Source organism: Tachypleus tridentatus, chromosome 9 (genome assembly GCF_004210375.1).
Source record: "Tachypleus tridentatus isolate NWPU-2018 chromosome 9, ASM421037v1, whole genome shotgun sequence".
NCBI classification, from domain to species: Eukaryota; Metazoa; Arthropoda; class Merostomata; order Xiphosura; family Limulidae; genus Tachypleus; species Tachypleus tridentatus.
Window position 1 is genome coordinate 168,388,006 of NC_134833.1, and position 27,089 is coordinate 168,415,094.

General features: G+C 32.5%; 1 protein-coding gene across 3 annotated transcripts in view; it reads left to right on the forward strand.

Annotated features, from left to right (window-relative positions):
- LOC143226909 (putative tubulin polyglutamylase ttll-15) overlaps nt 1–27,089 on the forward strand; it is a 59,365-nt gene that overhangs the window by 10,006 nt on the left and 22,270 nt on the right. For 2 of the 3 annotated variants that reach the window (XM_076458451.1, XM_076458450.1), the window contains exons 4-8: nt 4,146–4,265; nt 12,651–12,796; nt 13,311–13,394; nt 17,090–17,174; nt 21,622–21,700. In XM_076458451.1, the coding sequence (XP_076314566.1) occupies nt 4,146–4,265; nt 12,651–12,796; nt 13,311–13,394; nt 17,090–17,174; nt 21,622–21,700 (514 nt within the window). The remainder of the gene's footprint in view (nt 1–4,145; nt 4,266–12,650; nt 12,797–13,310; nt 13,395–17,089; nt 17,175–21,621; nt 21,701–27,089) is intronic. The other variant, XM_076458452.1, reaches the window with a different exon arrangement.

Here is a 27,089-nt window from a genome sequence, read left to right on the forward strand (position 1 = left end):
GTTTTAAAGTCAGGTTAAATCTTTAAATGTGGTTGTTTACTGTGCTTTGTTTGTACTCATCAGTTTTAAAGTCAGGTTGAAAATCTGAAAATGTGATTGTTTACTGTACTTTGTTTGTACTCATCAGTTTTAAAGTGAGGTTGAAAATCTGAAAATGTGATTGTTTACTGTGCTTTGTTTGTACTCATCAGTTTTAAAGTCAGGTTGAAAATCTGAAAATGTGATTGTTTACTGAGCTTTGTTTGTAGTCGTCAGTTTTAAAGTCAGGTTAAATCTTTAAATGTGATTGTTTACTGTGCTTTGTTTGTACTCATCAGTTTTAAAGTCAGGTTGAAAATCTGAAAATGTGATTGTTTACTGTGCTTTGTTTGTAGTCATCAGTTTTAAAGTCAGGTTGAAAATCTGAAAATGTGATTGTTTACTGTCCTTTGTTTGTACTCATCAGTTTTAAAGTCAGGTTAAATCTTTAAATGTGATTGTTTACTTGCTTTGTTTGTACTCATCAGTTTTAAAGTCAGGTTGAAAATCTGAAAATGTGATTGTTTACTGAGCTTTGTTTGTAGTCGCTCAGTTTTAAAGTCAGGTTAAATCTTTAAATGTGATTGTTTACTTGCTTTGTTTGTACTCATCAGTTTTAAAGTCAGGTTGAAAATCTGAAAATGTTGTTTACTGTGCTGTTTGTACTCATCACTTTTAAAGTCAGTTTGAAAATCTGAAAATGTGATTGTTTACTGAGCTTTGTTTGTATCAGTTTTAAAGTCAGGTTAAATCTTTAAATGTGATTGTTTACTTGCTTTGTTTGTACTCATCAGTTTTAAAGTCAGGTTGAAAATCTGAAAATGTGATTGTTTACTGTACTTTGTTTGTACTCATCAGTTTTAAAGTCAGGTTAAATCTGAAAATGTGATTGTTTACTTGCTTTGTTTGTACTCATCAGTTTTAAAGTCAGGTTGAAAATCTTGAAAATCTGAAAATGTGATTGTTTACTGTGCTTTGTTTGTACTCATCAGTTTTAAAGTCAGGTTGAAAATCTGAAAATGTGATTGTTTACTGTACTTTGTTTGTACTCATCAGTTTTAAAGTCAGGTTGAAAATCTGAAAATGTTTACTGATTGTTTACTGTGCTTTGTTTGTACTCATCAGTTTTAAAGTCAGGTTGAAAATCACTTTTAAAGTCAGGTTGAAAATCTGAAAATGTGATTGTTTACTGTGCTTTGTTTGTACTCAGGTCAGTTTTAAAGTCAGGTTGAAAATCTGAAAATGTGATTGTTTACTGTGCTTTGTTTGTACTCATCACTTTTAAAGTCAGGTTGAAAATCTGAAAATGTGATTGTTTACTGAGCTTTGTTTGTAGTCGTCAGTTTTAAAGTCAGGTTAAATCTTTAAATGTGATTGTTTACTGTGCTTTGTTTGTACTCATCAGTTTTAAAGTCAGGTTGAAAATCTGAAAATGTGATTGTTTACTGTCCTTTGTTTGTACTCATCAGTTTTAAAGTCAGGTTGAAAATCTGAAAATGTGATTGTTTACTGTGCTTTGTTTGTACTCATCAGTTTTAAAGTCAGGTTGAAAATCTGAAAATGTGATTGTTTACTGAGCTTTGTTTGTAGTCGTCAGTTTTAAAGTCAGGTTAAATCTTTAAATGTGATTGTTTACTTGCTTTGTTTGTACTCATCAGTTTTAAAGTCAGGTTGAAAATCTGAAAATGTGATTGTTTACTGTCCTTTGTTTGTACTCATCAGTTTTAAAGTCAGGTTGAAAATCTGAAAATGTGATTGTTTACTGTACTTTGTTTGTACTCATCAGTTTTAAAGTGAGGTTGAAAATCTGAAAATGTGATTGTTTACTGTCCTTTGTTTGTACTCATCAGTTTTAAAGTCAGGTTGAAAATCTGAAAATGTGATTGTTTACTGTGCTTTGTTTGTACTCATCAGTTTTAAAGTCAGGTTGAAAATCTTAAAATGTGATTGTTTACTGTGCTTTGTTTGTACTCATCAGTTTTAAAGTCAGGTTGAAAATCTTAAAATGTGATTGTTTACTGTGCTTTGTTTGTACTCATCAGTTTTAAAGTCAGGTTAAATCTTTAAATGTGATTGTTTACTGTGCTTTGTTTGGACTCATCAGTTTTAAAGTCAGGTTGAAAATCTGAAAATGTGATTGTTTACTGTGCTTTGTTTGTACTCATCACTTTTAAAGTCAGGTTAAATCTTTAAATGTGATTGTTTACTTGCTTTGTTTGTACTCATCAGTTTTAAAGTCAGGTTGAAAATCTGAAAATGTGATTGTTTACTGAGCTTTGTTTGTACTCATCAGTTTTAAAGTCAGGTTAAATCTTTAAATGTGATTGTTTACTTGCTTTGTTTGTACTCATCAGTTTTAAAGTCAGGTTGAAAATCTGAAAATGTGATTGTTTACTGTCCTTTGTTTGTACTCATCAGTTTTAAAGTCAGGTTGAAAATCTGAAAATGTGATTGTTTACTGTCCTTTGTTTGTACTCATCAGTTTTAAAGTCAGGTTGAAAATCTTTAAATGTGATTGTTTACTTGCTTTGTTTGTACTCATCAGTTTTAAAGTCAGGTTGAAAATCTGAAAATGTGATTGTTTACTGTCCTTTGTTTGTACTCATCACTTTTAAAGTCAGGTTGAAAATCTGAAAATGTGATTGTTTACTGTCCTTTGTTTGTACTCATCAGTTTTAAAGTCAGGTTGAAAATCTGAAAATGTGATTGTTTACTTGCTTTGTTTGTACTCATCAGTTTTAAAGTCAGGTTGAAAATCTGAAAATGTGATTGTTTACTTGCTTTGTTTGTACTCATCAGTTTTAAAGTCAGGTTGAAAATCTGAAAATGTGATTGTTTACTGTGCTTTGTTTGTACTCATCAGTTTTAAAGTCAGGTTGAAAATCTGAAAATGTGATTGTTTACTTGCTTTGTTTGTACTCATCAGTTTTAAAGTCAGGTTGAAAATCTGAAAATGTGATTGTTTACTGTGCTTTGTTTGTTCTCATCAGTTTTAAAGTCAGGTTGAAAATCTGAAAATGTGATTGTTTACTGTGCTTTGTTTGTACTCATCAGTTTTAAAGTCAGGTTGAAAATCTGAAAATGTGATTGTTTACTGTGCTTTGTTTGTACTCATCAGTTTTAAAGTCAGGTTGAAAATCTGAAAATGTGATTGTTTACTGTGCTTTGTTTGTACTCATCACTTTTAAAGTCAGGTTGAAAATCTGAAAATGTGATTGTTTACTTGCTTTGTTTGTACTCATCAGTTTTAAAGTCAGGTTGAAAATCTGAAAATGTGATTGTTTACTGTGCTTTGTTTGTTCTCATCAGTTTTAAAGTCAGGTTGAAAATCTGAAAATGTGATTGTTTACTGTGCTTTGTTTGTTCTCATCAGTTTTAAAGTCAGGTTGAAAATCTGAAAATATGATTGTTTACTGTAGTTTGTTTGTACTCAGCAGTTTTAAAGTCAGGTTGAAAATTTGAAAATGTGATTGTTTTCGGTGCTTTCTTTGTACTCAGCAGTTTTAAAGTCAGGTTGAAAATTTGAAAATGTGATTGTTTTCGGTGCTTTCTTTGTACTCAGTTTTAAAGTCAGGTTAAATCTTTAAATGTGATTGTTTACTGTGCTTTGTTTGGACTCATCAGTTTTAAAGTCAGGTTGAAAATCTGAAAATGTGATTGTTTACTATCCTTTGTTTGTACTCATCAGTTTTAAAGTCAGGTTGAAAATCTGAAAATGTGATTTTTTATTGTCCTTTGTTTGTACTCATCAGTTTTAAAGTCAGGTTGAAAATCTAAAAATATGATTGTTTACTGTAGTTTGTTTGTTCTCATCAGTTTTAAAGTCAGATTGAAAATCTGAAAATATGATTGTTTACTGTAGTTTGTTTGTACTCAGCAGTTTTAAAGTCAGGTTGAAAATCTTTAAATGTGATTGTTTACTGTGCCTTTTTTGTACTCATCAGTTTTAAAGTCAGGTTGAAAATCTTAAAATGTGATTGTTTACTGTACTTTTTTTGTACTTATCAGTTTTAAAGTCGGGTTGAAAATCTTTAAGTGTGATTGTTTACTGTGCTTTGTTTGTAAGTTTTTGTAAGTATGTAAGTTTTTCATGTTACTGATCTGAGCTAAAGTTGTTTTAATTTCAGGTAAACCACTTTCCTGGTTCAGGATACATCACCAACAAAGTGAACTTAGCTACATCCATGCTCAAACACATTCCTCCAGCTTTCCAGATCCCTGCTGACAAGGAGAAACTGTTGCAGTATGTGAGTGGATTACGTACGAGTAACTCACACTTCATGCAGTAACTTAGAAATATAAACAAATTTATGTATATAGATTGATTACCTTCACCTCAAATATTCTCATGTGAGGTTTGGATAGGTGGAAGAATCTAAAACAGTAATATTAGTTGATTGTTGTCATGAGTCATAACATTTTTGGTTAATACGAACAACTTTAACTTATTCTAAAATAACAATGAAAACTCATAATGGCAATATTTCCATTACTGGAATAGTTGGAAAATGTTATCTGGAAACACTAGTTTTAATTAGTTCATGTGATAATAATCAATTTGATTAATTTCCAAGCTCTACTTGTGTATCATGATAAATTATGTTCAAGTATAGTAAATTGGTATATGCCAAGCCTTACTTATGTATCATGATAAATTATGTTCAAGTATAGTAAATTGGTATATGCCAAGCCTTACTTATGTATCATGATAAATTATGTTCAAGTATAGTAAATTGGTATATGCCAAGCCTTACTTATGTATCATGATAAATTATGTTCAAGTATAGTAAATTGGTATATGCCAAGCCTTACTTATGTATCATGATAAATTATGTTCAAGTATAGTAAATTGGTATATGCCAAGCCTTACTTATGTATCATGATAAATTATGTTCAAGTATAGTAAATTGTTATATGTATCATGATAAATTATGTTCAAGTATAGTAAATTGTTATATGCCAAGCCTTACTTATGTGTCATGATAGATTATGATCAAGTATGATTAATTGTAATGTGAATTTTTAAACAGTAACTTGCAACTGCAGTTCTGTTTCACTTGTGTAGTAAATTATGTACACAATTTAATACTAAGTAAACAGACATTCACTCCAGATTGAATACCACATTATTTTATAAACAAACATAGAACAAGAGTACAAGATTAGAAGCAGTCATTAGTTTATCTGTCCTTTTGCAATGTTAAGATAAAATAGTTTTTCTGATATATACTTGATCTGAGATCATGGTAAGTGGGAATGTACTTTCATTCTTGGCAAATTACATGGAAGAGAGTGTCCCTATAAGTTGATTGGAAGAGGAAGAGGGAACACCATGGCTAGGACAATCATTGAAAGATTGGTAATGTCTCGATTTTCAAATCTTCATGTTTAGTCTCGGGCTGAATGGGCAGGAATTTCATCTTACATAAAAACACCACCTTGTGTGGAAAGTTGGTCTGGTGATATGTATTTATAGGTAGAAGGCTTTGTGATGTATGAATAAAGCCATGGGCATTCCTTTGCATACCAACATTAATAGTCCAAGCTGCCCAAATTACATCTTTGCCATAACAGTGTATTGAGTTGCAGACAGCATTTCTTTGCCTAAGTTCAACTGTGATGATCCAGTAAACTTAGTTATGTGCAGGTGTAAATTGTGAACACTTGGTATGTGCAGGTGTGAATTGTGAACACTTGGCATGTGCAGGTGTGAATTGTGAACACTTGGCATGTGCAGGTGTGAATTTTGATAAAATATCTTTATCTTGCAGAAAGATTTCTCAGTTAGTATGACCCTCTATTGGCACAAAAATTTGCTCACCACTTGTATCTCCACTTCTTTCTGCACTTTTACATGCTAATGATCATGCACCAACTTTACACCAGTGACAGTGTGACACACCCCTCTCATAACTTGTGCTATCTCTACAGGTCACTTGCTCATTACTTCTTGATGGTCAGTCTTACTCTACAAATGTGAATGTTGCAATTTGAATTTCATTGTGCTATCTCTACAGGTCACTTGCTCATTACTTCTTGATGATCAGTCTCACTCTACAAATGTGAATGTTGTAATTTGAATTTCATTGTGCTATCTCTACAGGTCACTTGCTCATTACTTCTTGATAATCAGTCTTACTCAACAAATGTGAATGTTGCAATTTGAATTTCATTGTGCTATCTCTACAGGTCATTTGCTCATTACTTCTTGATGGTCAGTCTTACTCGACAAATGTGAAAGTTGCAATTTGAATTTCATTGTGCTATCTCTACAGGTCACTTGCTCATTACTTCTTGATGGTCAGTCTTACTCTACAAATGTGAATGTTGCAATTTGAATTTCATTGTGCTATCAATACAGGTTATTTGCTCATTACTTCTTGATGATCAGTCTTACTCTACAAATGTGAATGTTGCAATTTGAATTTCATTGTGCTATCTCTACAGGTCACTTGCTCATTACTTCTTGATGGTCAGTCTTACTCTACAAATGTGAATGTTGCAATTTGAATTTCATTGTTCTATCTCTACAGGTCACTTGCTCATTACTTCTTGATGGTCAGTCTTACTCTACAAATGTGAATGTTGCAATTTGAATTTCATTGTGCTATCTCTACAGGTCACTTGCTCATTACTTCTTGATGGTCAGTCTTACTCTACAAATGTGAATGTTGCAATTTGAATTTCATTGTGCTATCTCTACAGGTCACTTGCTCATTACTTCTTGATGGTCAGTCTTACTCGACAAATGTGAATGTTGCAATTTAAATTTCATTACTTACTTTTCCTTTTCTAATTTTTTCTTTTCAACTTTGTGATTTATGTATTCACAATGGTCACTATTTATCACTGTTGTTGCTACATTTTCAAATTTCCCTTTTATACCAGCCTCTAGATGTATCAGAAGATGTAAATGTGACTTATGGCAGTTTGTTGTTACCTTCCTGAATATGCTTTTCTGTCACGTTTTAGGAGGTCTTAATGGGTCTTCTTCACCCTTTATATCCATTATTTCCTCATGTATTATTTTTTCATTCGTCTATTACTTCCTCAGATTTCACTCGTATCTTCTTAATCTTTGTTTTTTATTGTTAATCAGATTCTGGGCTTTATACTCGTTATTTACTTCCTCAGATTTCACTCGTATCTTCTTAATCTTTGTTTTTTATTGTTAATCAGATTCTGGGCTGTATACTCGTTATTTACTTCCTCAGATTTCACTCGTATCTTCTTAATCTTTGTTTTTTATTGTTAATCAGATTCTGGGCTTTATACTCGTTATTTACTTCCTCAGATTTCACTCGTATCTTCTTAATCTTTGTTTTTTATTGTTAATCAGATTCTGGGCTTTATACTCGTTATTTTATGGCAAACGTGCTTTCAAGAGTCGATATCTTTTATCCCCCATGTATGTTGACCAAGAATGTTTTTGCTTTTCTTATTCCACTTACCTATAATTCACCTCGTACCTTTTGGATTTTTTTATTCTTCAAGTGTAGGGTTTGGACCTTCATTCATCTGTTACTTTTCCGTACCTCTGGACTTTCCTGTTCATTTATTACGTTATCCATTATTGCTTGTATGTTATTCTCCCTTTGGTTGGAGTGATTCTGTAGTTTCATCACTTATTACGTTATCCATTATTGCTTGTATGTTATTCTCCCTTTGGTTGGAGTGATTCTGTAGTTTCATCACTTATTACGTTATCCATTATTGCTTGTTATTCTCCCTTTGGTTGGAGTCATTCTGTAGTTTCATCATTTATCACATTATCCATTATTGCTTGTATGTTATTCTCCCTTTGGTTGGAGTGATTATGTAGTTTTATCATTTATCACATTATCCATTATTGCTTGTATGTTATTCTCCCTTTGGTTGGAGTGATTCTGCAGTTTTATCATTTATCACATTGTCCATTATTGCTTGTATATTATTCTCCCTTTGGTTGGAGTGATTCTGTAGTTTCATCATTTATCACATTATCCATTATTGCTTGTATGTTATTCTCCCTTTGGTTGGAGTGATTCTGTAGTTTCATCATTTATTACATTATCCATTATTGCTTGTATGTTATTCTCCCTTTGGTTGGAGTGATTCTGTAGTTTTATCATTTATTACATTATCCATTATTGCTTGTATGTTATTCTCCCTTTGGTTGGAGTGATTCTGTAGTTTCATCATTTATCACATTATCCATTATTGCTTGTTATTCTCCCTTTGTTTGGAATGATTCTGTAGTTTTATCATTTATTACATTATCCATTATTACTTGTTATTCTCCCTTTGGTTGGAGTGATTCTGTAGTTTCATCATTTATCACATTATCCATTATTGCTTGTTATTCTCCCTTTGGTTGGAGTCATTCTGTAGTTTCATCATTTATCACATTATCCATTATTGCTTGTATGTTATTCTCCCTTTGGTTGGAGTGATTATGTAGTTTCATCATTTATCACATTGTCCATTATTGCTTGTATATTATTCTCCCTTTGGTTGGAGTGATTCTGTAGTTTTATCATTTATCACATTATCCATTATTGCTTGTATGTTATTCTCCCTTTGGTTGGAGTGATTCTGTAGTTTTATCATTTATTACATTATCCATTATTGCTTGTATGTTATTCTCCCTTTGGTTGGAGTGATTCTGTAGTTTCATCATTTATCACATTATCCATTATTGCTTGTTATTCTCCCTTTGTTTGGAATGATTCTGTAGTTTTATCATTTATTACATTATCCATTATTACTTGTTATTCTCCCTTTGGTTGGAGTGATTCTGTAGTTTCATCATTTATCACATTATCCATTATTGCTTGTTATTCTCCCTTTGGTTGGAGTGAATCTGTGGTTTCATCATTTATTACATTATCTATTATTGCTTGTATGTTATTGTCCCTTTGGTTGGAGTGATTCTGTAGTTTCAACATTTATTACATTATCCATTATTGCTTGTATGTTATTCTCCCTTTGGTTGGAGTGATTCTGTAGTTTCATCATTTATTACATTATCCATTATTGCTTGTATGTTATTCTCCCTTTGGTTGGAGTGATTCTGTAGTTTTATCATTTATCACATTATCCATTATTGCTTGTATGTTATTCTCCCTTTGGTTGGAGTGATTTTGTAGTTTTATCATTTATCACATTATCCATTATTGCTTGTATGTTATTCTCTGTTTGGTTGGAGTGATTCTGTAGTTTCATCATTTATCACATCCATTATTGCTTGTTATTCTCCCTTTGTTTGGAATGATTCTGTAGTTTTATCATTTATTTATCCATTATTGTTATCCATTATTGCTTGTATCATTTATCACATTATCTCCTCCCTTTGGTTGGAGTGATTCTGTAGTTTCATTTATCATTTATCTTGTTATTCTCTCAATATTGCTTGTTATTCTCCCTTTGGTTTGTATGTTATTCTCCCTTTGGTTGGAGTTCTGTAGTTTTATCATTTATTACATTATCCATTATTGCTTGTTATTCTCCCTTTGGTTGGAGTGATTCTGTAGTTTTATCATTTATCACATTATCCATTATTGCTTGTTATTCTCCCTTTGGTTGGAGTGATTCTGTAGTTTCATCATTTATCATGTTACCCAGTATTGCTTGTTATTCTTCCTTTGGTTGGAGTGATTCTGAAGTTTCATCATTTATCACATTATCCATTATTGCTTGTTATTCTCCCTTTGGTTGGAGTGATTCTGTAGTTTCATCATTTATCACATTATCCATTATTGCTTGTTATTGTCCCTTTGGTTGGAGTGAATCTGTAGTTTCATCATTTATTACCTTATCCATTATTGCTTGTATGTTATTCTCCCTTTGGTTGGAGTGATTCTGTAGCTTCATCATTTATCATATTACCCAGTATTGCTGGTTATTCTCCCTTTGGTTGGAATGATTCTGTAGTTTTATGATTTATTATGTTATCCATTATTGCTTGTATGTTATTCTCCCTTTGGTTGGAGTGATTCTGTAGTTTTATCATTTATCATGTTACCCAATATTGCTTGTTATTCTCCCTTTGGTTGGAATGATTCTGTAGTTTTATCATTTATTACATTATTGATTATTGCTTGTTATTATTCTCCCTTTGGTTGGAGTGATTCTGTAGTTTCATCATTTATCACATTATCCATTATTGCTTGTTATTCTCCCTTTGGTTGGAGTGATTCTGTAGTTTTATCATTTATCACATTATCCATTATTGCTTGTTATTCTTCCTTTGGTTGGAGTGATTCTGTAGTTTCATCATTTATCACATTATCCATTATTACTTGTTATTCTCCCTTTGGTTGGAGTGATTCTGTGGTTTTATCATTTATCACATTATCCATTATTGCTTGTTATTCTCCCTTTGGTTGGAGTGATTCTGTAGTTTCATCATTTATCACATTATCCATTATTGCTTGTATGTTATACTCCCTTTGGTTGGAGTGATTCTGTAGTTTCATCATTTATTACGTTATCCATTATTGCATGTTATTCTCCCTTTGGTTGGAGTGATTCTGTAGTTTCATCATTTCTTTTTTGTTGTCTTTCTTCTTGTTTGTCTTCTTTTTTGTGAAAAAAATGCACATTTTACAAGCACAGCTTCAATGAAGTTTGGTCCTCTTAAGTTGGGATCTTGTTTTCATGGGGTTCTTTTAGGTTTGTCTTGTTTTCATTGGGTTCTTTTACCCTTCTCTCATTACATACACTGTTTATGGTATCTTTTTATCTATCATGGGGTGTTGGAAGTTTTTCTGCCTATTTGAAAACCAAGGTTGTTTAGCAAGTCTTCATAACTCCCTTTCTTCTTATCTCTCCTGTCTGTTGTATTATTTTCTTTATTTCATCATCAGTGGAATCCTGTTTCTAAAGAGGAGAATCTGGTCTTACTTCTCCAGGGTCCCTTGTGTGAGGAGATATGGAAATTAAACATGTTTACAGTTGCTCTCTTTCCCCAAGTTTAGGTCCATTCTACTCCTATCTGCTTCCTTTATCTGGCCACATCCCTTGGATTTCTAACATGCACTGTGTTCTTCAGTAATTCCCAGGTCAGTTTGTTTCTTCATTGGAATCTTATCCCTTCCTGTGATCCACCCAGTTGGATTTGCCAGTCACTTTACCTGGGATTGTCTTCCTTTTCTCCAATTTTTATGATTTTTTTTCCCACCAAATCTGTCACCTTATCATATCCCTGGATGCCCTTTTTTATCTTCCTTGAGAAAATATCATTGGACTAGGTATCCAGGTTAATCCATTTGTTTTTTTATTTCTTTTACAACATATGTTTTAGATCCTGCTCCATGGAAGGTGCAGCCTGAAGAGGTATATTTAGTATCAATCTGCGCAATACATTCTATAACTGTGCTAGGTGACTATTATGTTGAGGTGTTTTCTATTGTGAACCTGATGTAGAAGTCCGCGTGTCGGTTGTTTTGCTCCATCTGATTGGAACTTGAAATCTTTGAGGTGAAGAAAAGTATTTTCAATCTCAACATGAAAATCACTTTCACATAAACTAGTAAAAATAAATACTGTGTATATTCATGGACAAATTTCTTTTGGTTTATTAAGTATACATCACTAAAAAATACGATATTTTGTATATGAAAGACTTGTTACTGAAAGTCTACCAAGTTTTGTGAAGATATACATATTAAAAGTTAGTAGTGTCAGAACTGTAATGGCTAAATAAGTACAAAGAGATCAAGTGGTTGGTCAGATTAACTGAGACCATGTTGAGATGGATGTGGTGTACAATTCCAGTTGCTGCTAGGTTTTGATTGATGCTGAACTTTCATTTTTGGTCGGTTGTGCCCCAGCCACTCAACACCTATGTGCAACATTAATGATTTTGAGGTCCATCCATGTATCTTCTCTTTCATTTTAGTGACACCTTTCTTGAGGGTGAAGGATACACCTAGCTCAGAATTAGTGTAATCTCCAACTGGTGGGATGTTTCTAACTTCTTTTCCACAGCACGTGGTCTTTTTTTGATACTTTTTTATCTTCTCACTGACCCTCCACCAGTTCAGTGTGTGATTCTAGCTTTTAGTGAGAAGTTAACAATTTGTAAAACTGCAAATGTATATTTGAATAGATGGCTACACATTTAATGTATTGGTTCACCTGATCATTGCCAATCTTGAAGTGATTAAAAAATGCATTATTAGAGAGGATGCTAGTTACAGTAGGGTTGCTCCTGTTGGTGAAGGGTTGCTGTATGATCATGTAGATGTGCAGAAAATAGTAGGAGTTGCAAGGTTAGTGGCAAGCAAAACACTTGCCTCATAGAGGGCAGCACTAACTGGGAAAGCATTTTGAGAGAGAGGGAAATATTCTATTTGGAAATGCATTTTCAGTTTACAAAAATCTCAACTTACGAACACTTGGTATGTGCTGGTACAAATTGTGTACAACTAATGGTATGTGTAAGATTATTTTGAGTGTCATGCTGTCACAAAATAATCTGTGAATGAATATTTATTTGTTGAATTGTGATGAGCTTTTCATTTTAACACTGTTTGCAACAACAATAAAGATGTTAAAATGTATTATATTAAGTAAGTTGAGCCTGCATCCTGAATTATTTGATGAAGAGACATGCAGTTTTAATATTATTTTTACTGTTCTACTTTCAGGCTAGACAGAACCCTCAGAAGATGTGGGTCCAGAAGAGCAACAGTCATAGGGGAATAAGTGTGCAAAAAATAGGAGATTTAGATCTGGAATCTGAAGGCACCTTTGTGCAAGAATATATTCATAACCCATTGCTAATTGATGGCAGGTTTGCCTGATTAATGGTTGTTTTTTTGTTGTTTTTTTTTGTTCATGTGCTACATTGCTATAGAGAAGGCATTTCTGTAAAAGAATTATTTATAATCATTTTATTATCAATAGCAGGTTGCTTTATTTTTTATGAAGGAGTTCTATATTCTTGTTCTAAATTGAATTTAGTACATATGAAGTCTGGAGACATATCTCTTGAATATTATATCAAAAACACAAAGTAAATGATAAGTACATTGTTGTTTTGAACTGTCTTTTTAAAACTAATATTTTCTTCTCAGAATCACATGTCAGGTTATTGTATCTGATTTTAAGGCTCTTTCTTTTCAATAACGTATACAGAATATTGTGTATATCTTCTACTTTTTTCAGAAATTTAAATTCTAATGAAAACTTTATGTGAAGTTACATTTTCTGCTGAATTTATTGAGATTCTTAAAGTAATAAAGGAATTTGATTTTGGTTTTATCATTTACTTTTATTTTCTGTTTAGTATTTTTTATTTTTTTCAGGAAATTTGATATTGGAGTTTATACTATTTTAACATCGGTAGACCCATTACGGGTGTATATATTTGAGGGAGATGTACTACTGCGGTAGGTATTATTTCAAGTATAACTTAGAAAAGCAATTGTATAATACATAGATATTTGTAACTAAAACAAGTAAAATGCTAAAATAAGCACACAATAAATAATTTAATAAAATGGGAACCAGCTATAAAATCACTGTATATTGTCAGGTTTTATTGGAGAAGGGGCTGGGATTCTTTACAGTAGGTGTCTCTGACTTGTTGGTGACAAATTCAAAGAACAGACAGCACACACTTCACTTGTTCTAAAGAAATTTTATTAAAACAAGTCAAACATATGAAGAAAAATTCTTTATATAATTTTATAGTTGTATATAAAATCAAATAATTATCTTTTTTCTTCTGTTATGACAATATACTTAGTGATATGTGCACTTGCGTTACTGTGTGGGATATCACAGTTGTATATGCATATATAGCTTTAAATAATTCTGTTTTACTTTAAAAGTACACACGTGCTGGTTTACCTACTTCATAACCCAATTGACAACACATTATTTCTTTTCTATTATTTTATCACAACAGAATCAGTGATAAATGTACTTGCATTATACCCTAGGGGTGGGTGACCACAGTTGTATCCATAGCTTTGAATAATTGTTTCCTTTTCATTCATAGTCCTAACAGGTGGGTTTAGTTACCTTAGAAATCCTTTAAGGAGACAAATTATTTTTCTGTATTTGCATTATTACAATACCACTGTGAAATTCACTTTAAATATTGGCCATTACTGCTAACTAACAATCACACAGTCCAGCTTCACTTTCATTAATTTAAATACAAGATGCTATGATGTAACAATACTCAAAGCAATCGGAAGAATACAGAAAGTTCAAGTTGTTTTATGTCAGTTTACACGAGTTAATCTCTACATACAACATACCAGGTTACATAACAAAACTTATGGTAACTATCACTTTTAACAATTTACACAAGTTAATCTCTACATACAACATACCAGGTTACATAACAAAACTTATCGTAACTATCACTTTTAACAATTTACACAAGTTAATCTCTACATACAACATACCAGGTTACATAACAAAACTTATGGTAACTATCACTTTTAACAATTTACACAAGTTAATCTCTACATACAACATACCAGGTTACATAACAAAACTTATCGGTTACATATCACTTTTAACAATTTACACAAGTTAATCTCTACATACAACATACCAGGTTACACAACAAAACTTATCGTAACTATCACTCTTAACAATTCACACAAGTTAATCTCTATATGCAACATACCAGGTTACACAACAAAACTTATCGTAACTATCACTTTTAACAATTCACACAAGTTAATCTCTACATGCAACATACCAGGTTACATAACAAAACTTATCATAACTATCACTTTTAACAATTTACACAAGTTGATCTCTACATGCAACATACCAGGTTACACAACAAAATTTATCGTAACTATCACTTTGCAACATACCAGGTTATAAACACTTGTTATCAAAAACTAGATAATCATAAAGTAATATATCACTAAATAAACACCAAGTATAATCAATAAACATTGTCTTATTTTCAGATACTTGAACAGCTCTTTGTTAAGTTTATTTCCAGTTTATCTTTGGACTTGATTTCTCTAACATTATTTTACATCAGCAGTGGCTATTGTCTTTTTTTTCATCTTCCAGTAACACTTTTCTTCATTATTTTCTGGTAAATTAAATTACTTTAGATAATAAAGCCATTGTTATAATCATTTCAACTGGTGTGGAATTTTTGAGAAAAATGTTCTTTGACTACATTGAAATGAAAAGTTTAGGAAGAAAGCAATCTGCTTCTTAATTTTACATTTAAACTCCATGAATGTGTCTAGTGAAGAAAAAGAGCAAATTTATGTAATGATGATGATGTTAAATTTATCATCAACATAACTTTGCTGGCATATGGAACTGTTGGACTACTTTCTAGCTACCATTCTTGAAGAAGGTAATAAACATATTGTTAACATAACTTTGCTGGTATGTGGAGCTGTTGGACTACTTTCTAGCTACCATTCTTGAAGAAGGTAATAAACATATTGTTAATATAACTTTGCTGGCATATGGAGTTGTTGGACTACTTTCTAGCTACCATTCTTGAAGAAGGTAATAAACATATTGTTAACATAACTTTGCTGGCATATGGGTTGTTGGACTACTTTCTAGCTACCATTCTTGAAGAAGGTAACAAACATATTGTTAATATAACTTTGCTGGTATGTGGAGCTGTTGGACTACTTTCTAGCTACCATTCTTGAAGAAGGTAATAAACATATTGTTAACATAACTTTGCTGGCATATGGAGCTGTTGGACTACTTTCTAGCTACCATTCTTGAAGAAGGTAACAATCATATTGTTAATATAACTTTGCTGGTATGTGGAGCTGTTGGACTACTTTCTAGCTACCATTCTTGAAGAAGGTAATAACCATATTGTTAACATAACTTTGCTGGCATATGGAGTTGTTGGACTACTTTCTAGCTACCATTCTTGAAGAAGGTAACAAACATATTGTTAATATAACTTTGCTGGTATGTGGAGCTGTTGGACTACTTTCCAGCTACCATTCTTGAAGAAGGTAACAAACATATTGTAAACATAACTTTGCTGGTATGTGGACTTGTTGGACTGCTGTCTAGTTATCATTCTTGAAGAAGGTAAATGTATCTTCAACACAATTAAAACACCTTATAACTTTGAAATTCAGTGGAGAGTTCATGGGCCATTAGTTTTGTCTAATGATATGTTTATTTTGCCCAGTACAGTTCCATAAGTTTGACAGTACATATTGGAATTAAATAGAGGCAAATGCTAATATCCTTAGAAAAACACACCTTGGAAATCCTGTAACATCTTTGTACCATAGAAAGTCAACTATTGTAAATTGTCTTCTAAACTTGTCCTTAATGTACAAACATTCTACATCAAAATCTTTCTTGTACTTATACACAAAAGTAAATTTCTTATTTTATTGTGAGAATGTTTCTTAAAATCATATCCTAGACATTGACTGATTCATAATTATGTTTATAGAAACTATTAGTATTAACCAGACATCTTTCTTTTTGTAACTAAGGAACTCCATATAAAACATACTTGTAGTGTTCTTGTGTTTTGAGATTGTATGTTGTTTTTTTCTAATAATTTTGTGATATTCTATTGTCTTGTAGGATCATTTTTATAATATAAATGAAATTTTGTGATGTTATTTGAAATATTGCTTTTATCAACATAATCTGTTTCAAGAATATTCTTATATTAGCTCATTTTATGTGTGAAGATTCCTTAGTGCTAACAGTATTTTTTTTTAGTAAGATTATTGTAATTGTTAGATTATGTAAGTTTTCCTAGTGTTAGATGTTTTATTACTATAATCTATATATCCTGTTTTTTAACCTTGTTATTCAAAACCCAACAAGTAATCCTCAAACTAAGGCTTTGCTGTAACAACCAGTGTCTTCAAACTGTTTGCTAACAACCCTTGATTGTAGAAAATCAATTGTACTATGTGGTTATCTTGTATCACAGATTACTTATGTTTTAAAGATATATTTCCAGTACAAATGAGAACATTATTAATGTAACCCTACTTTTGTATTAGTAGCTATAAGGTATTTCAATTTAAACATGTCTATTTATTATTTGACATATAAATTAAAATGGAATAAATATCGTTTTTTTTAGATTTTGTGTCAAAGAGTATTATCCATTTGATCCAGTAGATATAGAAACTTATGTTGTAGGAGATGATTACTTACCTATATGGAAGGTAAGTAGATGTGTACATTTTTTAATTTAGTAGTATATTAGGTATATCTGAGAAACACAGGTAGATGTGCAAGTTTTTATTTTAGTAGTACATTATGTATATCTGAGAAACACAGGTAGATGTGCAAGTTTTATTTTACATGCGTGCCATTTTTTTTTGAAACTTCGGTTTCAGCGGTTTTCAAACGACCACCGATCACCCACGAGATTCGTGTAAATTCGAGGAGAAAATATGAGCGATTTGGGGGCCGGGTAGGTGGTTTTTGAGGAGAAATTGTATTTTTTCAATGTTTATTGCGGACAAAAAAAAATCTGACCGCCATCTTGGAGGCAGTCTCGTGGTCTGGTATCGTGTGTATACCAGACGATAAAATATTCTCTACGCTCCAAAGAAACAAAAGCTATTGAAATGTTTAAAAGGAAAGATGTTCATTTTGATCCTGTAGAGAAGAGAATGTGTAAGTACATTAGATCAGCAGCTTCAAAGTATACCTCAAAGCTGAGGGAGAATCAGAAGAAAAGGGCAGAAAGGCTTGAGGCCTATGGTTCTGTGAAATCTGGCCCAGCCACCTTGGCTAAAGAAAAAGTCCAGAAAACTGCAGAGGCACAGAGAGCTGCCCATTCAGAGAAGGAGAGAAAAAAAGCTCGGAAGAGAGCACTGAAAACCCTTGTCTCGAAAAAGAGGAAAGTAGCCAAGATTGATTAAAGGAAATTAAGTGATTTGAAATTTGACTGTAATTTATGCAGCAGAGCAGAAGTTGATATCAGTGACTGAAAACATTTTATTATTATCTGCAGCATACAGTGCCAGTGGTTTATTTTAAAGCATATCATTAATTTTATTTTGAAGCAATGTCAAAGCTTTCCTTGATTTGCTGTTTCAGTTTGTATTGTGAAAGAATGAAAAATATACTGATATTGAGGTACCAGTAATTTACTGACAAGATTGTATAGATGAACAAGTTTTACTGTAGGTAGTCATGTAGAGTAATTTTAAGTAATTTGAAATTTTAATGGAATACATGCAGCAGAGCAGTAGTTGTTGATGTCAGTGACTGTACAAAATTTAATTTCTGAGGCATATCACTGATATCAGTAGTTTAATATTGAACCATATCAGTAGTTGAATTTTAAGCAATGTCATAGCTTTCCTTCATATGCTGTTTTAGTTTGTATTGTCAATTTGTGAAAGAATGGAAAATTCACTGACATTAAGGTACCAGTAGTATAATGACACAATTGCATAGATGAACAATTTGAACTGTAGGTAGTCATGATTAGTCAAAAGAGTAATTTTATGTGATTTGAAAATTGTATGGAATATATGCAGCAGAGAAGTAGTTATTGGCAATGACTGTAAAACATTTAATTGGCAGCATACCAGTAGTTGATGATGATGATGTTATTGATGACAAAAGGATAATAATGAAATGATTTGTATTTGAAATATTTACTGAGTTATTTTGGCTCCATTAACTCATATTACTAATATATTTTGAATTAGAAAAAATTAAACTGAATAAATAGCAAATAAACAATCTTAAATTGCATTTATTTACTTTTTATTTTATTTGTTAATTTTAGATATTTTGATATATCTTCTAAAAATGAATGCAAATTAAAAGAATAAATCAATCTGCTAAAACAAATGTAAATCAAAGTTATAGTTTTTTCTATTAGTTTGATTTAGTCTTTAATTTCCTTTGTTATTTTATATGATATATATTGTGTACTTTTCCAACATTGCAATGTCGAAAAACATAAGAAATTATGTCCCATATTGCACCAAATCACACCAAATAGCATCCATTTTTTAAAATTTCCCTCTATATACCTTTTCCTCTTTTTTCATAAATGTCATTGGCATGCCTGATTTTAGTACTACATTATGTATATCTGAGAAACAGGTAGATGTGCAAGTTTTATTTTACTAGTATGTATACCTTTGCAAGTTTTATTTTACTAGTATAATATGTAGATCTGAGAAACACAGGTAGATGTGCAAGTTTTATTTTACATATTTTAAGTATATTTTGTAGATCTGAGAAACACAGGTAGATGTGCAAGTTTTTATTTTACTAGTATTTTAGTAGATGTGCAAGTTTTATTTTACAGTATATTTTGTATATCTGAGAAACACAGGTAGATGTGCAAGTTTTTATTTTACTAGTACATTATGTATATCTGAGAAACACAGGTAGATGTGCAAGTTTTATTTTACTAGTATATGTATATGTAGATCTGAGAAACACAAGTTTTTTATTTACTAGGTAGATGTGCAAGTTTTTTTATTTTATTTTAGTAGTATATTATGTAGATCTGAGAAACACGGGTAGATGTGCAAGTTTTTATTTTAGTAGTATATTATGTATATCTGAGAAACACAGGTAGATGTGCAAGTTTTTATTTTACTAGTACATTATGTATATCTGAGAAACACAGGTAGATGTGCAAGTTTTTATTTTACTAGTATATTTTGTAGATCTGAGAAACACAGGTAGATGTGCAAGTTTTTATTTTACTAGTATAATATGTAGATCTGAGAAACACGGGTAGATGTGCAAGTTTTATTTTAGTAGTATATTATGTATATCTGAGAAACACAGGTAGATGTGCAAGTTTTATTTTTACTAGTACATTATGTATATCTGAGAAACACAGGTAGATGTGCAAGTTTTTTTTATTTTACTAGTATATTTTGTAGATCTGAGAAACACAGGTAGATGTGCAAGTTTTTATTTTACTAGTATAATATGTAGATCTGAGAAACACAGGTAGATCCTGAAGTTTTAGAAGTTTATGATATCTGTATATGGACCACAGGTAGATTTTGAGTTAACTGTCAAATGAAGAGACACTGGCTGTCAGTAAAATGCTTGTAGAAATGTGTTGATTACTGTACATGGAGATCACACTTAGAGGACAAGATTTCAAAACTCGTTTTCTCATGGTGATCAGAAAGTGTAATATTAAACTGTATTTGTAGAACACAGGTACATTTACATATAACTGTAATATTAAACTGTAGCTGTAAAACATATATCTACATATAACTGTAATATTAAACTGCATTTGTAGAACACAGGTACATTTACATATAACTGTAATATTAAACTGCATTTGTAGAACACAGGTACATTTACATATAACTGTAATATTAAACTGTATTTGTAGAACACAGGTACATTTACATATAACTGTAATATTAAACTGTATTTGTAGAACACAGGTACATTTACATATAACTGTAATATTAAACTGTAGCTGTAAAACATAGATCTACATGAAACTATAATATTAAACTGTATTTGTAGAACACAGGTACATTTACATATAACTGTAATATTAAACTGTATTTGTAGAACACAGGTACATTTACATATAACTGTAATATTAAACTATAGCTGTAAAACATAAACAGACTTCCATGAAAATGTATAGTTAAAGTGTAGCTGTGAAACATAGATAGATCTACATGGACCTATGTTACTAAACTGTAAACTAACTTGTATAACTTTACACTTGATATGGGAGAAAAGTTTGAACATTTTAGAAAAATAGGTTTTTGAATATTTATATGAGAGATATAGCAACTTGTACAATATTTATATGAGAGATATAGCAACTTGTACAATATTTATATGAGAGATATAGCAACTTGTACAATATTTATATGAGAGATATAGCAACTTGTACAATATTTATATGAGAGATATAGCAACTTGTACAATATTTATATGAGAGATATTGCAACTTGTACAATATTTATGAGAGATACAGCAACTTGTACAATATTTATATGAGAGATATAGCAACTTGTACAATATTTATATGAGAGATACAGCAACTTGTACAATATTTATATGAGAGATACAGCAACTTGTACAATATTTATATGAGAGATATAGCAACTTGTACAATATTTATGAGAGATATAGCAACTTGTACAATATTTATATGAGAGATACAGCAACTTGTACAATATTTATATGAGAGATACAGCAACTTGTACAATATTTATATGAGAGATACAGCAACTTGTACAATATTTATATGAGAGATATAGCAACTTGTACAATATTTATATGAGAGATACAGCAACTTGTACAATATTTATATGAGAGATACAGCAACTTGTACAATATTTATATTTATAAACTGTTCATTCTTAGATATTTTTGTCAGATTAATATGAAATACGTAGTACTGTAGTACTGGAAAATAACTTATTTGAACTTATATTGGATAAATGTATGATACATACAGGTTATGTACATAATACCTCTGGAATGGCAGTCAAACATGAACTTGCAGAATAAAGTATATTAAATAACACTATTCTTAGCCTAGTGTATGATAATATATGTTGTGGTACTTTAATTATTAAACCATAAACTGTGTTGCTTGTAGACTAAAAAAATGTTTCAACTGAACTTGGTTCCTGATAGGTTTCTTCACTCCAGAAGTATTATACTCAACTGGGGTACACAATGAAAGAATCACTGAATGCATATATTCAGTCTTTAGGTAAGTGCTGTTATCACACAGTATTGTACCTGTACAGAAGTGTTATACAAAATTGTTACACACTTTTATGTTTTTCATGTCTTCAGTTTTGAAATTACAACAAACAAATTACAAATAAAGACAACAATGTGTTCAGTTAGTTTGATTTTTACCTTAAATTTTCGGGCTGTAGATCTTTACAAATCATGATTTACCAGAAGCATTACATTGACATCTGCCATTAGAAGTGTAATGCCATCCAGTGGTTGTAGTCATGATAAACATGGGGGATTATTATTCTTCCTATTAAATTTGTGTCTTTACATTTTATTATAAGTTGAAAGAACTTTATATGAATAATTCTGTTATCCATCCATTTATTGTTCTACATATGCCCTTAATGACTAATCATGATGTGAAGTTTACATGTGATTAGTGTGTTCCTGCTAGTAACTTGTCTAATCATGATGTGAAGTTTACATGTGATTAGTGTGTTCCTGCTAGTAACTTGTCTAATCATGATGTGAAATTTACATGTGATTAGTGTGTTCCTGCTAGTAACTTGTCTAATCATGATGTGAAGTTTACATGTGATTAGTGTGTTCCTGCTAGTAACTTGTCTAATCATGATGTGAAGTTTACATGTGATTAGTGTGTTCCTGCTAGTAACTTGTCTAATCATGATGTGAAGTTTACATGTGATTAGTGTGTTCCTGCTAGTAACTTGTCTAATCGTGGTGTGAAGTTTACATGTGATTAGTGTGTTCCTGCTAGTAACTTGTCTAATCATGATGTGAAATTTACATGTGATTAGTGTGTTCCTGCTAGTAACTTGTCTAATCGTGGTGTGAAGTTTACATGTGATTAGTGTGTTCCTGCTAGTAACTTGTCTAATCATGATGTGAAGTTTACATGTGATTAGTGTGTTCCTGCTAGTAACTTGTCTAATCATGATGTGAAGTTTACATGTGATTAGCGTGTTCCTGCTAGTAACTTGTCTAATCATGATGTGAAATTTACATGTGATTAGTGTGTTCCTGCTAGTAACTTGTCTAATCATGATGTGAAGTTTACATGTGATTAGTGTGTTCCTGCTAGTAACTTGTCTAATCATGATGTGAAGTTTACATGTGATTAGTGTGTTCCTGCTAGTAACTTGTCTAATCATGATGTGAAGTTTACATGTGATTAGTGTGTTCCTGCTAGTAACTTGTCTAATCGTGGTGTGAAGTCTACATGTGGTCAGTCTGTTCCTGCTTGTAACCTGTTTAATCACAGTATAAAGTCTACATGTGCATCAGCCTGTTCCTGCTTGTAACCTGTCTAATCATAGTGTAAAGTCTACATGTGCATCAGCCTGTTCCTGCTTGTAACCTGTCTAATCATAGTTTAAAGTCTACATGTGCATCAGCCTGTTCCTGCTTGTAACCTGTCTAATCATAGTTTAAAGTCTACACGTAGTCAGCCTGTTCCTGCTTGTAACCTGTCTAATCACAGTGTAAAGTCTACATGTGGTCAGTCTGTTCCTGCTTGTAACCTGTCTAATCATGGAGTAAAGTCTACCTGTGATCACCCCCTCGATGTGGATTCCTGTATGTGGCGAGGGGACCTCCCAGAGAAGGTTCTGTACTCTCAGTTTACCCCCTCTGGGATCTAAACATCCACCTGCATGATTGCAGTGCCTGATGACCCATGAAGGGAAGGAGAAGATCCTGGTGGTTGAGGAGTCCAACTCTAAGACACCACTTTGGCCTTGAATTCTGGCAAACGGGTGGTCTTGGAGTGGCTCCCCTGAGATCATTTGGCTAGTCCATTTGGGCTAGGGTCAACTGAGTGCCAACATAGGACGTCTTCATAATGTCCAGACATTACGTCTGATACTGGTGTTCAAGTATAGTGCTCATGAAACCCTGGCATCACTGCACTGACCTTATGTGGCACTGTAGTGTTTTCCCTCGTAGGGCTTCATGGTGGGTGGGGTCAGTGAGCACCGAAATATTGTTTTTTATTGTGGATACCCCTCAAATAAAAATAAACAAGCATGACAGTATAGAGAAAAATCTGACAACTGGCAAATTATCACACATTAATGACTCTGTATGATCAAACTCACAACTTGAATCTGTCCCATGATTTTTAATTATACATTCTTCAAATGAAAACCCTTCAGGCAAATGTCTCCATTGTTTATTCAGAAGGATTTAGAAGGGCTTGCCAGCTCACCTAAATCAGTAAAAATATTACAGTCTGGGGACATTTTAGTGGAAACAGCTTCATCACAACATTCCAAACTCCTCTTGAAGTTGAAGGCCATTGGGAATATACCCATTGAGGTTACTCCTTATTCTACTTTGAATTCTTCCAGAGTAGTTATAGTTCAGAGGGATTTAAAGACCATTCCAGAGTCAGAGATCTTTGCAGGTTTCAACAGCCAAGGTGTTACAGCCTCACACCGAATTTTTACTTGTAGAGACAGGATTATGGAGCCAACAAATGTTCAAATATTAACATTTACAACATCACGACCTCCTATTACAATCAAGACTGGATATCTGAATTGTAAGGTACGTACTTATATTCCTAGCCCTGTTAGATGTTTTCATTGTTAATTATTTGGTCACTTGAAAACATCTTGACACATGCGTGTTGTGCTGGTAAAAACCATGATGCTTTTGAATACCAACTAGAACTGCATTGTGTTAACTGTAATGGTCCACATCCTTCCTATTTTACTTCTTGTCCTAAATGGGTGGAAGAGAAAGTAGTACAACGTCTCAAGACATTTCATAATATTACTTAACCAGAGGCTCGGAAATTACTATTCCCAATTCCATCTTGAACTTATGCTGCTGTAATCCATTCCAATACTACAGTAGGAGTTCCAACACTTGGACATATACTGCTGTAATCCATTCCAATACTACAGTAGGAGTTCCAACACTTGGACTTATGCTGCTGTAATCCATTCCAATACTACAGTAGGAGTTCCAACACTTGGACTTATGCTGCTGTAATTCATTCCAATACTACAGTAGGAGTTCCAACACTTGGACTTATGCTACTGTAATCCATTCCATTACCACAGTAGGAGTTCCAACACTTGGGCTTATGCTGCTGTAATCCATTCCAATACTACAGTAGGAGTTCCAACACTTGGGCTTATGCTGCTGTAATCCATTCCATTACCACAGTAGGAGTTCCAACAGACCTTTCTGTGCCTCTTACAGAATCACATCTTAATCTAGTACCTTCCAAAATCAACAGTTAACAAATCAGTATCTACTTCTATATCTGTCCCTACCACATCTTCCAGTCATTGCCTAACTTCAACTTGGTCAAGCCCAGGTGTTTCCATGGGGTCTTCCTCTCTTGACACCCCATAAATTAAACAACTTATTTTATTTATGAAAAAACGGCTCGTTTGGGTTGAGAAAATTTTACACAAGAGGAACGAACAACGTTTCGACCTTCTTTGGTTCACAAAGAAAGAAAAAGGTAACTGATAGGAAGCTGACCACATGTTTGAAAGGGGTTGTGTAACTGAGTGTTGGAATGTAGAGGGCGTGCTTAGATGTTTGAATATATAATTTTATATTATTTATTTTATTATTATTATTTGTTATGTCGTTTTTTAATATGGGTATAAAAGTGTTCCTTTGTATTGGTTTATTTTGGGCTTTAGGTGTTGTATAAGTAAGGCTTCTTTAATTTTGCATTTGTTCATGATTGTTTCTTTATTTAGTATGAGTGTTTTGTATGGTTATGTTGTGTTTATTTGACTTGCAGTTGCAGTTCTTGTAATTTTTAGGTTAAGAAATGATATTTGATTGCTTTCTTCCTGTTCACATGTGAAGTTAATGTTGGGATGTATAGAGTTAATGTGATTGAAAAAATTAAGTGTGTGTTCTGTAGATGTGAATCCTGCAATCGTTTCGTCTACATATCTGTACCAGTAAAGTGGTGGAGAAAATTCTGTGTTAATTGCTTGTGTTTCAACTTGTGTCACAAAAATATTGGCTAGAACTGGTGACACTGGGTTACCCATGCTTAGGCTATTTGTTTGTATACAGTTGTGGTTGTTGAACATGACATTTGTCTTCATTGTGGTGAACCGATACACAATTTAAAACAGAAATCCACCGAAAAATCGCCCATATGAGACTATACATTCCTTGGGACTCAGCACATGAAACAAAACAAAAATTCAACATACTAAGAAACCAAATAAACACAGCCATAAAACTATGCTCACCAGATAAAATTAACGATGAATTAGATAAAATAAAACAATACTTTATCCACATCAAAAAGTTTCCTCCACAAACTGTAGAAAACATTATACGCATACACGTAAACAGAAAGCAAAATCAACCAACTAAAGTAAATATACCTCAAATCAAAAAATCATGAAACCATATACTGCTGTATACCATATATTCCTGACATCAGCAAACAAATAACCAACATTTGGCAAAAACTAGTAACGAAATATGACATTCCAGTTAATACCAAATTTATTCAAAAACCAGGCACAAAACTAAGGTCTGTACTATGTAAAAACTACACTGACAAACACCACACCTTCACATCTCGACATCACTGATTAAACAACTTATTCGTTTGTGTCCTCATTCACTGGAACATATGTCTACAAACTCCAACCTGCCTTCTCGATCCATAGCAGGATCACTAGAGTGACCAACCCACATCCAGTAAAGAAAAAAAGCGTGGTTGCAAGCAGAAGGTCTCTATGCTGTATTCTCCTCCAAAATAAAGAAAAAATGGTCGCACTAATATAATGGAACTGTCAAGGTTTTCAGTCAGATGATTTTTATCATCCCAAATGTCTTTCTTTACAGGAAACATTTTTAAAACCTACTAATACAGTTACAGTTCAACAATACTCCTTATTCCAAAATGACAGGTTATGTGTCACACAAGGATATGGGGAGTAGCATTGCTGGTTGATCAACATGTGCCCACCTGGTCCTTGTCATTGAATATGCCCTTGGAGGTTGTAGCCATCCATATATATCTCTTTGGGTCGTACCATCACTGTTTGCTCTTTGTACCTTACCCCTGGAAAACATTATCATCCTTCAGACATTGATACCCTCACTGAGCAACTGCCAACCTCCTTTTTAATTTTGGGGATCTTAATGGGCATAATCCTCTCTGGGATGGTTCTGGCATTGATATGAGGGGTTGTGCTAGAGAGCATATGATCCTGAATCACAACCTGGCTCTTACATTTATTTTCATGTACCTAGTCAGTCATTTACTGCTGTAGATCTTTCTATCTGCTCCTCTTCACTTTTCACATGCTTTTCTTGGGAGGTTGACATCAATTCACAGGGTAGTGATCATTTTCATATCATATTAAGAGAGATTGGCCATGGTCAGTGCCACC